The sequence below is a fragment of the Salvelinus fontinalis genome, chromosome 16 (assembly GCF_029448725.1).
Source record: "Salvelinus fontinalis isolate EN_2023a chromosome 16, ASM2944872v1, whole genome shotgun sequence".
NCBI classification, from domain to species: domain Eukaryota; kingdom Metazoa; phylum Chordata; class Actinopteri; order Salmoniformes; family Salmonidae; genus Salvelinus; species Salvelinus fontinalis.
Genome location: NC_074680.1, coordinates 41,097,449 through 41,111,598, shown reverse-complemented (window position 1 = coordinate 41,111,598; position 14,150 = coordinate 41,097,449). Strand labels below are relative to the sequence as shown.

The 14,150-nt window shown below is 43.2% G+C and overlaps 1 protein-coding gene across 1 annotated transcript; it reads left to right on the top strand.

Annotated features, from left to right (window-relative positions):
• Positions 1-860: 860 nt before the first annotated feature.
• LOC129813192 (thioredoxin-related transmembrane protein 1-like) lies at positions 861-11,122 on the top strand. The gene is made up of 8 exons (XM_055865460.1): positions 861-1,117; positions 1,618-1,733; positions 2,156-2,201; positions 2,656-2,784; positions 5,990-6,035; positions 7,560-7,661; positions 8,020-8,086; positions 8,516-11,122. Exons 1-8 carry the CDS (start codon positions 915-917, stop codon positions 8,713-8,715), a joined length of 909 nt encoding a protein of 302 aa, XP_055721435.1. The 5' UTR covers positions 861-914; the 3' UTR covers positions 8,716-11,122.
• Positions 11,123-14,150: the final 3,028 nt, after the last annotated feature.

The window sequence follows — 14,150 nt, the reverse complement described above, 5'->3', positions numbered from 1 at the left end:
TAAACTCAGTTTATGTACATTACAACTACTATGGTTTGCATTGTTTTCATTTATGGGAATTTGCATTCAGTTGTTTCATTATAGCTAATGCCGCATTCATGTGCTACTCGGAACTAGGACACTCGAACCTTTTCAACTTGCTACAGGTTGAACGCGGCACGTGTATAACTACAATCAGTTAACAAGTAGAACATTTCAGAGTTTCCTAGTTCTGACTAGCACGTGAACGTGGCTTTAATATCAAATTCAATTCAAAGGGCTTTATTGACATGGGAAACATGGTCACATTGCCAAACCAACTGAAATAGATAATAAACATCCCCCTTTCCCATTGTCTTTTTTGCCTCAGTGGATCGACTAAATTGTTCTGCCCAAGTTCCAAAAAGCATTTGCATTTGCAATTGCCATGTATTTGGCTAAAGTACAGTTATGCCCTAAAGTTTAGGCATAGGTGACGCACTAACATCAGAAAAAATAATGAAAGAAACCCCTAATGTAGCCTATTGATATGAATTGCACAAAAAATGATACATTTAGGTATTTTTAATGCATTGTTTCCTCTTTATTCAAACCGCATCACAAACACACAAACACTTTATGGGCCACAGTACCACTTTCTGGTGGTAAACATAAAGCAGAAACTGATTCTTTCAAGACGTTGCAAAACGTTGCGGTCTTGAATGGAACATTTCATTTACGTGCCAAAAGCGGCAAGGGAAGATACAATAAACACACATATTTAGCATTGCTAAATTGCTAAACTAGAAAATAAAATACTACACATTGTGTGTTTTTCTGTGACTTTAGAGACCTGTCAATGTGAGCAGTATATTTTACAGTTGTTTAGAAAACTGCTGAGAAGGGCGGGTTCAGAGGTAACTAGGTAAACGGAAGTAGAAACGGTAGACCTAAACATGGCGCCTTTGCTGGATCACAAAATTGGCGACGCTATGTTATCTTCTTTACCTTGGCGATCAAAATCGAATCTCTTGACATGTTCACTCCTTTTGCTTATTTACCTGACGTCGCATCCAGCCGTGGCCAAACCGAGCAGTCTCAAAGAGATCACTGACGGAAACTGGGAAGACATCTTGGCAGGGGAATGGATGATTGAATTGTAAGTCCATCTAGCTAGGTAGCAAGCATGATAAGCTAACTGCTTAGTGAGGCTGGCAATACATACAGCTAACGTTACTTTGCAATAGGTTGTTTTCTAGTCTTGAATCGGCACTTTTTAATTACCACGCCACGAGGGCACACCTAGCTAGATAGTTTATCTTAGATAGCTTGCTAACGTTACATTGTTTCATAGGCTTGCAGCTAACAATCTAAAATCCATGCTTTCAGATTCATCTCAGATGATGTGACAGACCATGACATGGTGGAGTTGGAAAGATAGGGCTAGGCTGCTGGACTACTGAGTGGTTTTGTTAGGTAGCTAACGTTAGTTGTATGGTGTAGTAAAGACATGTTGACCTGTCACTCATAACATGTTGACACCTGCTGCCATTGAATCTTGGATAGCCGTGTCAGATATGTCTGTTGTTGAAAAACGGTATCTAATGTTAATGTTATTGTCATGCCAATGTTTGACCCCACCTCACTCGTCCCCGGCAGTTTTGCTCCGTGGTGTCCGGCGTGCCAACAGCTCCAGCCCGTGTGGAATGAGTTTGCCGACTGGGGTGAGGACATGGGCGTCAACATAGCGAAGGTGGACGTTACTGAACAGCCTGGTACGTTATGTATATCTCCCTGGCTTCCTGACTGCCTATCAATAATTTCCCTTCACGTTTCACGAAGTTTCCCATGGTACAGATCATCCTAGCTTCTCCAATCCAAATCTTAACCTTTAGTGGGTAAAATGCTAAACAGACCAAAGATCACTGTCTCTTGGGCCAGCTGCACCCTACTGCTTTCAGAGGAATGAGGAGGGGAGAGGTCCACTATGTTTTGTAGTTGAGACAATGCATCTAATCTGATCCAGCTATAGTCCACTATTACCATTGATATAATTTGTTAGGTCTATCTCATGTTTTTGTAGACCCTTTGTAATATCAGTCAAGAACAAGATGATGTTGGACTCATTCAGAGAGATATTTAGTCATATTCACTAACATTCTGCTCTCTCCTCCTGCCCCCACCACCCACGCCTTAGGTTTGAGCGGGCGATTCATCATCACTTCACTTCCGACCGTCTACCAGTAAGGGCCTTAAGCAATGTCTCACATCCTGTTCCTCTCACAGACGCAGGCCAACAAAACTCAACCACCACCCATCATCCTATTTAGACTAATCAGGAAATATGATAATCTTACAACCGCATTTTAACCAATAACCCTCACTGGAATGTGAGATGCTGTTATATACTTTAGCTTCAGACTTTGTCGGGAAGAGGAAGTGTCTTTCTAACATGTTATTTTTGTTGTTGTTGCTACTGTTATGATTCTAGACCCAGTTTACACACTAGCCTTATATGTTGCTATAAAACGTTGTCTGTCAATGGTAGAAGAACTGTAAATATATGACCTTACTATAGCTTAGTGGCACAATGGGCAAATAATCTGACTGTTTCTTTATTGTGCTTAATGCCACAATATTGGCTTTAATTGTGGTAGATCTCTATGATGACACTGTTTGTGTGTGTGTGTGTGTCAGCTGTAAGGATGGTTTGTTCAGGAGGTACCAGGGGGCTCGCACCAAAGATGACTTGCTAAGCTTTATTGATGAGAAGAAGTGGCAGGGCATTGAGCCTGTGTCTTCCTGGTTTGGACCATCTTCCTTCATGTGAGTGGATTCATGATTGATTGATTGAGTGATTGATTGATGTGAGTCTACTCTCATTAGGGGGCCTTAATGTGTGAAACTGGAGGGGGAAAATACTGAAATGTAATGCATGAAAAGGTCCTTTTTGAAGGAAGGACGTTTATTTACTTTTCTGTCTAAAAGGATTGTTGAGAAATAATGAATTGAAGTTGGGATATTTTGGCCTCAGCCAGGCCTCCTTTAAGACTTTAACCGGGATGGGCAACTTTAATGGGGTTGGCGCCACAAAAAGTCCACTTCCGCGTGTAGTCGTCTCTAAAACAACAACCTGCTTTTACTCCTAACCACGCACATTGTTTTTATCACTCCCGCACGCACACTACACTTCAGAACAACAGGATATATCAAACACTACACTTCAGAACAACAGGACATATCAAACACTACACTTCAGACCAACAGGACATATCAAACACTACACTTCAGACCAACAGGACATATCAAACACTACACTTCAGGACATATCAAACACTACGCTTCAGAACAACAGGACATATCAAACACTATGCTTCAGAACAACAGGACATATCAAACACTACACTTCAGAACAACAGGACATATCAAACACTACACTTCAGAACAACAGGACATATCCAAACACCACACTTCAGGACATATCAAAACACTACACTTCAGAACAACAGGACATATCAAACACTACACTTCAGAACAACAGAACATATCAAACACTACACTTCAGAACAACAGGACATATCAAACACTACACTTCAGAACAACAGGACATATCAAACACTACACTTCAGAACAACAGGACATATCAAACACTACACTTCAGAACAACAGGACATATCCAAACACTACACTTCAGGACAACAGGACATATCCAAACACTACACTTCAGGACAACAGGACATATCCAAACACTACACTTCAGGACAACAGGACATATCCAAACACTACACTTCAGGACAACAGGACATATCCAAACACTACACTTCAGGACAACAGGACATATCCAAACACTACACTTCAGGACAACAGGACATATCCAAACACTACACTTCAGGACAACAGGACATATCCAAACACTACACTTCAGGACAACAGGACATATCCAAACACTACACTTCAGGACAACAGGACATATCCAAACACTACACTTCAGGACAACAGGACATATCCAAACACTACACTTCAGGACAACAGGACATATCCAAACACTACACTTCAGGACAACAGGACATATCCAAACACTACACTTCAGGACAACAGGACATATCCAAACACTACACTTCAGGACAACAGGACATATCCAAACACTACACTTCAGGACAACAGGACATATCCAAACACTACACTTCAGGACAACAGGACATATCCAAACACTACACTTCAGGACAACAGGACATATCCAAACACTACACTTCAGGACAACAGGACATATCCAAACACTACACTTCAGGACAACAGGACATATCCAAACACTACACTTCAGGACAACAGGACATATCCAAACACTACACTTCAGGACAACAGGACATATCCAAACACTACACTTCAGGACAACAGGACATATCCAAACACTACACTTCAGGACAACAGGACATATCCAAACACTACACTTCAGGACAACAGGACATATCCAAACACTACACTTCAGGACAACAGGACATATCCAAACACTACACTTCAGGACAACAGGACATATCCAAACACTACACTTCAGGACAACAGGACATATCCAAACACTACACTTCAGGACAACAGGACATATCCAAACACTACACTTCAGGACAACAGGACATATCCAAACACTACACTTCAGGACAACAGGACATATCCAAACACTACACTTCAGGACAACAGGACATATCCAAACACTACACTTCAGGACAACAGGACATATCCAAACACTACACTTCAGGACAACAGGACATATCCAAACACTACACTTCAGGACAACAGGACATATCCAAACACTACACTTCAGGACAACAGGACATATCCAAACACTACACTTCAGGACAACAGGACATATCCAAACACTACACTTCAGGACAACAGGACATATCCAAACACTACACTTCAGGACAACAGGACATATCCAAACACTACACTTCAGGACAACAGGACATATCCAAACACTACACTTCAGGACAACAGGACATATCCAAACACTACACTAGTTACTCAGCCTCTTAGTTTTGTGTTTAAACATCCAACCAACACGCCCAAGTCTGTATACCCCAAATGGCACCCTATTCCCTGCATAGTGCAATACTTTTCATCAGAGCCCTAGTCAAAGGTAGGAATATAAGGAATAGGGTGCCTGTCAGCCACTCTGACACTTCAAATCACATTGTATTTGTCACATGCTCAGAATAAAACAGGTGTAGACCTTACAGTGAAATGCTTACTTACAAACCCTTAACCATCAATGCAGTTTAAGAAAATGGAGTTAAGAAAATATTTACTAAAGTTTTAAAAAGTAACACTATAAAATAACAATAATGCAGCTATATACAGGGGGTACCGGTACCGAATCAATGTGCGGAGGTACAGGTTAGAGGTCATTTGTACATGTAGGTAGGGGTAAAGGGACTGCATAGATAATAAACCGCGAGTTGCTGCGGTGTAAAAACAAAGGGGGGGGGGTCAATGCAATAGTCTGGGTGGCGACTTGATTAGTTGTTCAGCAGTCTTATGGTTTGGGGGTAGAAGCTGTTAATGAGTCTTTTAGACCTAGACTTGGCGCTCCGGTACCGCTTTCCGTGCGGTAGCAGAGCGAACAGTCTATGACCTGGGTGACCTGAGTCTTTTGCAATTTTTTGGGCCTTCCTCTGACACAGGCTAGTATATAGGTCCTGGATTGCAGGACGCTTGGCCCCAGTGATGTACTGGGCTGTACGCACTACCCTCTGTAGCGCCTTACAGTCGGATGCCGAGCAGTTGCCATACCAGGCGGTGATGCAACCGGTCAGGATGCTCTCAATGGTGCAGATGTAGAACTTTTTGAGGATCTGGGGCCGATGACAAATCTTTTCAGTCTCCTGAGGGGGTAAAATGCGTTGTCGTACCCTCTTCACTACTTTCTTGGTGTGTTTGGACCATGATAGTTTGACACTTTAATCAGGTTAGCTGGTAATTCTTAAATTATCTAAATTAAAATGTCTAAAAGATATTTCTCCCTTTTCTCCCCCTGAAGGATGAACACAATGTCCGCTCTCTTCAAGCTGTCAATGTTCATTAGGGTGAGTGCTGCTTTTGCCTTCAATGTGTGAGCTGTCAGACACCACACCCCAACACCACACCCCAACACCACGCTGATTTTGTCTTCACTGTGTGAGCTGTCAGACACCACACCCCCACACCACGCTGCTTTTGCCTTCACTGTGTGAGCTGTCAGACACCACACCCCAACACCACGCTGCTTTTGCCTTCACTGTGTGAGCTGTCAGACACCACACCCCCACACCACGCTGCTTTTGCCTTCACTGTGTGAGCTGTCAGACACCACACCCCAGCACCACGCTGCTTTTGCCTTCACTGTGTGAGCTGTCAGACACCACACACCAGCACCACACCCCAACACCACACCCCAACACCACACCCCAACACCACGCTGCTTTTGCCTTCAATGTGTGAGCTGTCAGACACCACACCCCAACACCACGCTGCTTTTGCCTTCACTGTGTGAGCTGTCAGACACCACACACCAGCACCACACACCAGCACCACACCAACACCCCCACACCACACCAACACTATGACTGCATCCCAAATGGCTCCCTATGTAGTGCACCACCTTTGACCTTTGACCAGGGCCCGGTTTCCCGATAGCGATGGAATTTAGGCTTACAAAGTTTAACGATGCATCTTTCCTACAACGCCAAAGATGTAACATGTTTCCCAGAACACCATGCAGAGAGAACGTTCCAGAAGTGTGTCGTTGAGGCATGTGTTGATACTGATCGAATGGAACGAAAGGCAGTGCTGCTCTCAGATCAGGTTTCTCCATTCAAATCTCACCTTAACCTTTGCCCTCAGAACAGCCTCAATTCGTCGGGACATGGACTCTACAAGGTGTCGAAAGCGTTCCACAGGGATGCTGGCCCATGTTGACTCCAATGCTTCCCACAGTTGTGTCAAGTTGGCTGGATGTCCTTTGGGTGGTGGACCATTATTGATACACACAGGAAACTGTTGAGTGGGGGGGGAAACAGCAGCTTTGCAGTTCTTGACACAAACCGGTGTGTCTGGCATCTACTACCATACCCTGATCAGACGCCTACTACCATACCCTGATCAGACGCCTACCACCATACCCCGATCAAAGGCACCTGCTGCCACCCCCCGTTCAAAGGTACCTACTACCACACCCTGATCAAAGACACTTACATATTTTGTCTTGCCCATTCACCCTCTGAATGGCACACATACACAATCCATGTCTCCATTGTCTCGAGGCTTAAAAATCCATCTTTAACCTGTCTCCTCCCCTTCATCTACACTGATTTGAAGTGGATTTAACAGGTGACATCAATAAGGGGATCATACCTTTCACCTGGTCAGTCTGTCACGGAAAAAACAGGTGTCCTTAATGTTTTGTACACTCAGTGTATATAGCCTATATTGTAGTTACACTTTATCTCTTAATGCCGTCATCTCAGTCTTCATTTCAAGCATATTTTATCCTTCGCCTGTTTGTAAAAAATTGCAAAGACATTGCCAAGTTGTAACTGAAAGTTGACTTCTCGTTGTTTTCTCCCCTCCAGCATTGCCATAACTACCTAATAGAGCATTTGGGGATTCCAGTGTGGGGCTCATATGTCATCTTTGGACTGGCCACTCTCTTCTCTGGCCTCGTCTTGGGACTGGTACGTTAGTCACACTCCTTGATATTCAATCCCTATGTGATGTGTCTTTGTTTGATTTTAATTGAGCTAGGATTTGATTTATCTTACACTTTTGATTTTAATGTACTTTTTAATGTAAGGTGTCCTGAAAGGCGTCTGGTTATATAAAAAGTGTTGTTATTATTTAGTGTTATGTGCGTGCCCTCACATAGTGGACCACCAAGACACATGTAAACAATGGAGCAAATGCATCCCATTTTATATTTTGCTGGAAAAATGACAGGCTGTGGAGGCAAACAGAGAGATGTCAATATCTTACAGTACCATCAACTCTGCTCTCCTCACCAATCGAGCCAACTTCTCTTGTCTCCTCTTCCAGATACTGGTGTTCATTGCAGATTTTGTCTTCCCATCACGACGATTTAACTCCCCAAACTACTACCAGAGTGAGTATGAGATGACAGAGAATCCATGTCCATGCAAATGTAACTCTGGGTTATGTGCTGAACTCTTGGAGCGGATATAGTAGTAGAAGATTATGGTAGTCTTTTATCATTTGTCTTTACAGAGAACAGACTTGTCTTTTTTGTATTCTTAAGTTGTGGACAGTTCTGTTTTTAGTGTGGGAGTAGTGGCATGGAGGGTGCAGTATGTAATATAATGACTTTGTTATTGTCCTGTACTGTTATTCATATAGTCTTTATTGTCCTGTTATTCATATAGTCTTTATCCTGTTATTCTTATTGGCCTGTTATTCATATAGTCTTTATTGTCCTGTTATTCATATAGTCTTTATTGTCCTGTTATTCATATAGTCTTTATCCTGTTATTCTTATTGGCCTGTTATTCATATAGTCTTTATTGTCCCATTCCAGAGAAACAGACGATGGAACAAGCCAGGCTGATTCAGCAGCTGGAGGAGGAGCAGGAGGCAGACGGAGAAGAGGATGATGAGGACGATGAAGAACAGGAAGATGTCTGGAGGAGGAGGAGAGCATCTCCCGAGGGGCGTCCAGAGGAGGTGCTGCGAAAGAGGGTGGTGGGCAACCGTGAGGACCAGGATGAGGACTCCTAGAGGCCCAGAGGGGAATTGAAGATGCCCCTTCAAACAGTGAGGAAGGGGAGGGGGCCTGGTTTGGGGCCTAAGCTCGTTTTTATAAAGTGCCTCAGAATAGGAGTACTGATCTAGGATTTTTCGATCATGATAACTAAGATGACATGGACAGGTGGAACTGATCCTAGATCAGCACTCCTACTCTGAGGTGCTCTATGAATACGGGACCTGGTCCTGAGCAGCAGTAGAGTTTACAGCAGACGGCTTACAGAGCCCTAGCAACGCGCTGGCAAGGCCTCAGCGACTTGCTTCCTTGCTTCTTCTCCCTTCAGCTTCACCGGGAGTGCCCCGTATTCTGACCGCTCTGCTCTCACCACCAGCACCCTCCCCTGGATTGGAGGTGCTACTGCACACTCCCAACACCATTATCATGTTCTTTAGGCATCCAATGAAGGACACAGACAGGAACAGGAAGGGTTTATCCAGGTTCAATATGAAATGCTCCTTTTTCATTTTCCGTTGGTAAACACATTTTTTTATTGTCCCTAATGAACACAAAGCTGTTCATCCTAGTTCTTTTGAAACTGATCGATTGGGTGGTTGAGGTTTCAAGGAAAATTCCACCCCAAAATATTTTGTTTTTTGTTTTATTAGTCCATTGTTGACATAGTCCCAAAAGATATGTAACTTTCAAAATACAGAAATCATCCCCGTGTGATGCATTTAGCCTCATATGATGCTACTTTTTGCATCATATGATACAAACTGCGTCATGCGGGGATGATTTTTGTATTTTGAAAGTTGCATATCCTGAAAACTTGAGTGCTGACAAGCAAAACATTTAGTGACTATGTCAGCAATGGACTAATGAAACAAATACCAAAGGATTGTGTTTGGGTTGAGTTTACCTGAAGGTATGGAGTGCACTGGAACAGGATAATTGTACCGCTTTGTGTGTTATGCATGTTTTTTATTGTATTCAACATTAATCCCTGTTTTAACAAATTATATACAGCTTTTGAGCATTATTTCATTGTACACTGTGTGTTCAAAACATTAGGAACACCTTCCTAATATAGCGTTTCACCCCCTTTTGACCTCAAAACAGCCTCAATTCGTTGAGGCATGGACTCTACAAGGTGTCGAAAGCGTTCCACAGGGATGCTGGTCCATGTTGACTCCAATGCTTCCCACGGTTGTCAAGTTGGCTGGATGTCCTTTGGGTGGAGGACCATTCTTGATACACAGGAAACTGTTGAGTGTGAAAAACCCAGCAGCGGTGCAGTTCTTGACACAATCCGGTGCGCCTGGCACCTACTACCATACCCCTTTCGAAGACACTTAAATATTTTGTCTTGCCCCAATCACCCTCTGAATGACACACACAATCCATGTCTCAAGGCTTAAACATCATTCTTTAACCTGTCTCCTCCCCTTCATCTACACTGATTCAAGTGGATTTAATAAGTGACATGGTCAGTCTGTCATGGAAAGAGTAGGTGTTCTTAATGTTTTGTCCACTCAGTGTATATCTTCCATCTGATGTAATTTTCTGTTTCTCCTTTTCCACTTTTTTATTTTTAATTATTATTATTATTATTTTTTTACCTCAAAGCTTATTGTTTTCATCCAAGTCGTCCTTGACAGACCTTGTATCCGTCCACCATTGAACTTCATCATGCTTTAGTGAGCGCAGTGCAGTTTGCATGCTTTTCTACAGGCAACTAAGATCAAATCTCTTCGGGGCCCTTCATATGTTTCTGTTTGGTCGACACCAAGATGTTGAGTTGTACAGTTGTTGCTTTCATCTCTGGTGGAAGGGAACTGCTATTTACTACCTGCCTGGTTTTGATGAAGTCTCACTCCACTTTATACAAATATCGTGGTGCTTACTAAACCTCCCTGGAGGTGGATATTGGTCAGTATGGATCATTAAGGATTTAACTGTTGTGAAGTTTGGCCAGAACAGGGCTGCACAGGGGTGCGTTCACAACCCCAGCATGATACGAAGATATTGTGGTGTTAAAATGTTTATCTTGTTTTGTTGATCTCTACTGTAAAGCCCCTTTGTAAAGCTGGCAGCATGACAACATACGATTTGTATCTTATGTTGTGTTCATCTCTGTGTGAGAAGTTCTTCCATATAAATCAGAAAATAGTTTATTAATGTGCTGTCATGTCAGTCAGACACAATGCATGCCGTCTTTACAATTATTATGGGGGTTCTTCAATATCCTGGTCACAAATGGCACTCTATCCCCTATATAGTTAACTACTGTTGACCAAGACCCATATAGGTCTGGTCAAAAGTAGTGCATTATATAGGGAACAGGGAGCCATTTGGGATGTGTGGAGGGGATGTTATTTTAACCCTACTTCTGCTCCTTAGTCTTCTGGCTCCTGCTTTACTCTGTGTGTGGAGAGAGAGGGGGAGGGGGGGGGGGTAGAGGGAGGGGGGGTAGAGGGAGATGGGGGGGGGGGGTAGAGGGAGGGGGGGTAGAGGGAGATGGGGGGGGGGGGGTAGAGGGAGGGGGGGTAGAGGGAGATGGGGGGGGAGGGGGGGTGGGGTAGAGGGAGATGGGGGTAGAGGGGGAGGGGGGTGGAGAGAGGAGGGGGTGGAGGGAGAAGGGGGATGGGGGTAGAGGGAGAAGGGGGATGGGGGTAGAGGTGTGTGTGAGAGACTGTTTTTTGAAGTTTAACAGAAATTTCCTGGATGCCGATTTTAAGCCTAATCCTGGATTTAAATGCTATTTCAATGGACATTCTTCAGGACTATGCTTAATTGGTGTCCAGGAAACTGTCCCCTAAGAGTTTGAACTCGAGGTCGTTAACCTATTTTCATGGTTTGAAAAGAGGCTAAAGTAAATCCCCAGGGCAGTCTATGCAGAATACCAATGGTCAAAGCCATGGCCCGTAAACGGTCTGAGTAGGAGTGCTGATCTGAGATCAGTTTTACCTTTTGAATCATATGAATAAGATGGGGAACTGATCCTAGATCAGCACTCCTACTCTGAGACGCTTTATGAATATATTTGGTCTTGTTCTTTCAGAAGAACAGGACGTCAAACAAGAATGACTTTGTGACTGTACTGTGCATCGTTCATAAAATGGTGTTGTGCGTATAGGACATGTAGTTTTACATTTTCTGAGTGGGCAGTAGAAGTGGCATTGTAACCGGGACGAGTATTTTACTGACATTTCATTATCTGTAAGAACTGACAGATGCTCACAAAAACCTGTTTTATGTATTTCAGCTTTGTATAACAGACCGGTTTAGGCCTATGACCTATGACCTGTGTCGACGGTCCACATTTTTAGCAATGACTTTTCTTTTGACTTCTCTTTTTAAATGATATTATTTCTTTCCTACAAGCTATTCCCTCATGTTGTGACAAGGGTACCACATCAAAATACGCCCACCTGAACATTTGACATGGATTCATTTGGTTTGAAATTTAACTGTGGCTTCTAGCTTTCCTCGCTTCAGCTGCAGGGCTTATCCTAAATGGCTCCCTATATAGTGCAGGTCAATAGTAGTGCATTATATAGGGAATAGGGTGCCATTTGAGTCATAGAGAGGTGTCACGTAGGACACTGAGACAACTATGTTCTTACCTGTGTCCAACGAACCCTCTTTCAATAAAGAATCAACTCATGTTTGAATCGGTCTGTACTTGGCATTCTGTGTGACTGCAATGTCCATTTTTATTAGGTGACAGTGAGTTAAATACTGTGAGGTTTTACAATAACTTCTAGAAATTGCGTAGATGAACTCAATCAAATGTATTCTATAATGCCCTTTTTACATCATGATTTGTCACAAAGTGCTTTACAGATACACAGCTGAAAACCCCAAAGAGCAAGCACTGCAGAGGTAGAAGTACGGTGGCTGGGAAAAACTCCCTAGAAGGCAGGAAACTAGGAAGAAATCTAGAGAGGAACCAGGCTCTGAGAGGTGGTCAGTCCTCTTCTAGCTGTGCCAGGTGGAGATTATAAGAGTATGTGGCCGTTAAGGCCAGATAATTCTTCAAGATGTTCAAACATTCATAGATGACCAGCAGGGTCAGATAATAGTACCAGTGGTTATAGAGGGTGCAACAGGTCAGGAGTAAAAGTCAGTTGGCTTTTCATAGCTGAGCATTCAGAGGTCGAGACAGCAGGTGAGAGAGCGAAATACAGACAGAGGGAGTTGAAATAGCAGGTCCGGGACAAGGTCAGGGTTCCATAGCTGCAGGCAGAGCAGCCGTACAACCAGGTGGAATGGGGTACAGCCAGGAGTCGTCAGGTAGTCTTGAGGCATGGTCCTAGGGCTCAGGTCCTCCGGGAGGGGAGAGAGAGCGAGACCACTCTTCTAGATGTATGTACCTTTTAGAGTTGTACAATGAAAGACCCCAAGCTTTTAATTCCTGTATTCATGACAGGGTTTGAGCCCGAGTTGGCCTACAGTACAGCTTAGTGTTATAGCAGTTTTGTAATACTACTAATGTCCAATAGGTGGCAATGTTTTCCACTGTCTTGAAACAATTGCATTTGTGCTACCATAGTAGCTATTTATCCTGCATACTTTTCAGTAATGCCAAAAACCCTACTGTAAATGTTCAGTGCATACTGGTACTTGCTAGGTCAATGTGTTAGTAGCTTTAATAAAAATGGGAATTGGAAAGAGGAAATTGCAATCCTACTCATGTTGATTTTTACTAGATGTTGTTGTTGTGGGGTTATTACAATGTTTATTCTGCTGAGCCATTTACATTGTTTGTTTTCTTATCTTGTTTTATTTCTTATTATTGTTGCATTGTTCAGAAGGAACCTGCAAGTTAACATTTCGTTGGATGATGTATACCATGTGTATCCTATACATACGACTAATAAAACTTGAAGCTTGCTGTGCTCTCTGGCCTCTGGGGGATACCTTTTAGTACGTCCCAAATGGCACCCTATTCCCTATATAGTGCAGTACCCTTAAACGTAGTACACTATATAGGGTGTCATTTGTTATAGACACTGACTAGAGCTGAGAGAGGGTGCAGAGAGAGTACTCAGGGACTGGAGCTGGTGAAGGTGCAGAGAGAACTCAGACTGGAGCTGGTGAAGGTGCAGAGAGAGGACTCAGACTGGAGCTGGTGAAGGTGTAGAGAGAACTCAGACTGGAGCTGGTGAAGGTGCAGAGAGAGAGAGAACTCAGACTGGAGCTGGTGAAGGTGCAGAGAGAGGACTCAGACTGGAGCTGGTGAAGGTGCAGAGAGAGGACTCAAGAGTATAATGGAAAAAGTGTGTTAAAAGATGCTTAAAATTATTAAAATACCAACAAAAAAAATCTGATTGTTGAATTGTGTTTGGGAAACAAAGATAGAAAAGGTTTTATGTTATCATGTGTGTAGAGTGCAGTGCGTATGTTATGTGTGTGTATAGTGTGTATGTTGTGTGTATAGGGCGTATGTTACCATGTATGTGTG

Excerpts from the sequence above, each read along its gene's own strand:
- LOC129813192 (XM_055865460.1), top strand. The coding sequence starts at position 915 with ATGGCGCCTTTGCTGGATCACAAAATTGGCGACGCTATGTTATCTTCT. Across the intron at positions 7,662-8,019 it reads CTGGCCTCGTCTTGGGACTG|ATACTGGTGTTCATTGCAGA; the intron begins GTACGTTAGTCA and ends CTCCTCTTCCAG. Across the intron at positions 8,087-8,515 it reads CTCCCCAAACTACTACCAGA|AGAAACAGACGATGGAACAA; the intron begins GTGAGTATGAGA and ends GTCCCATTCCAG.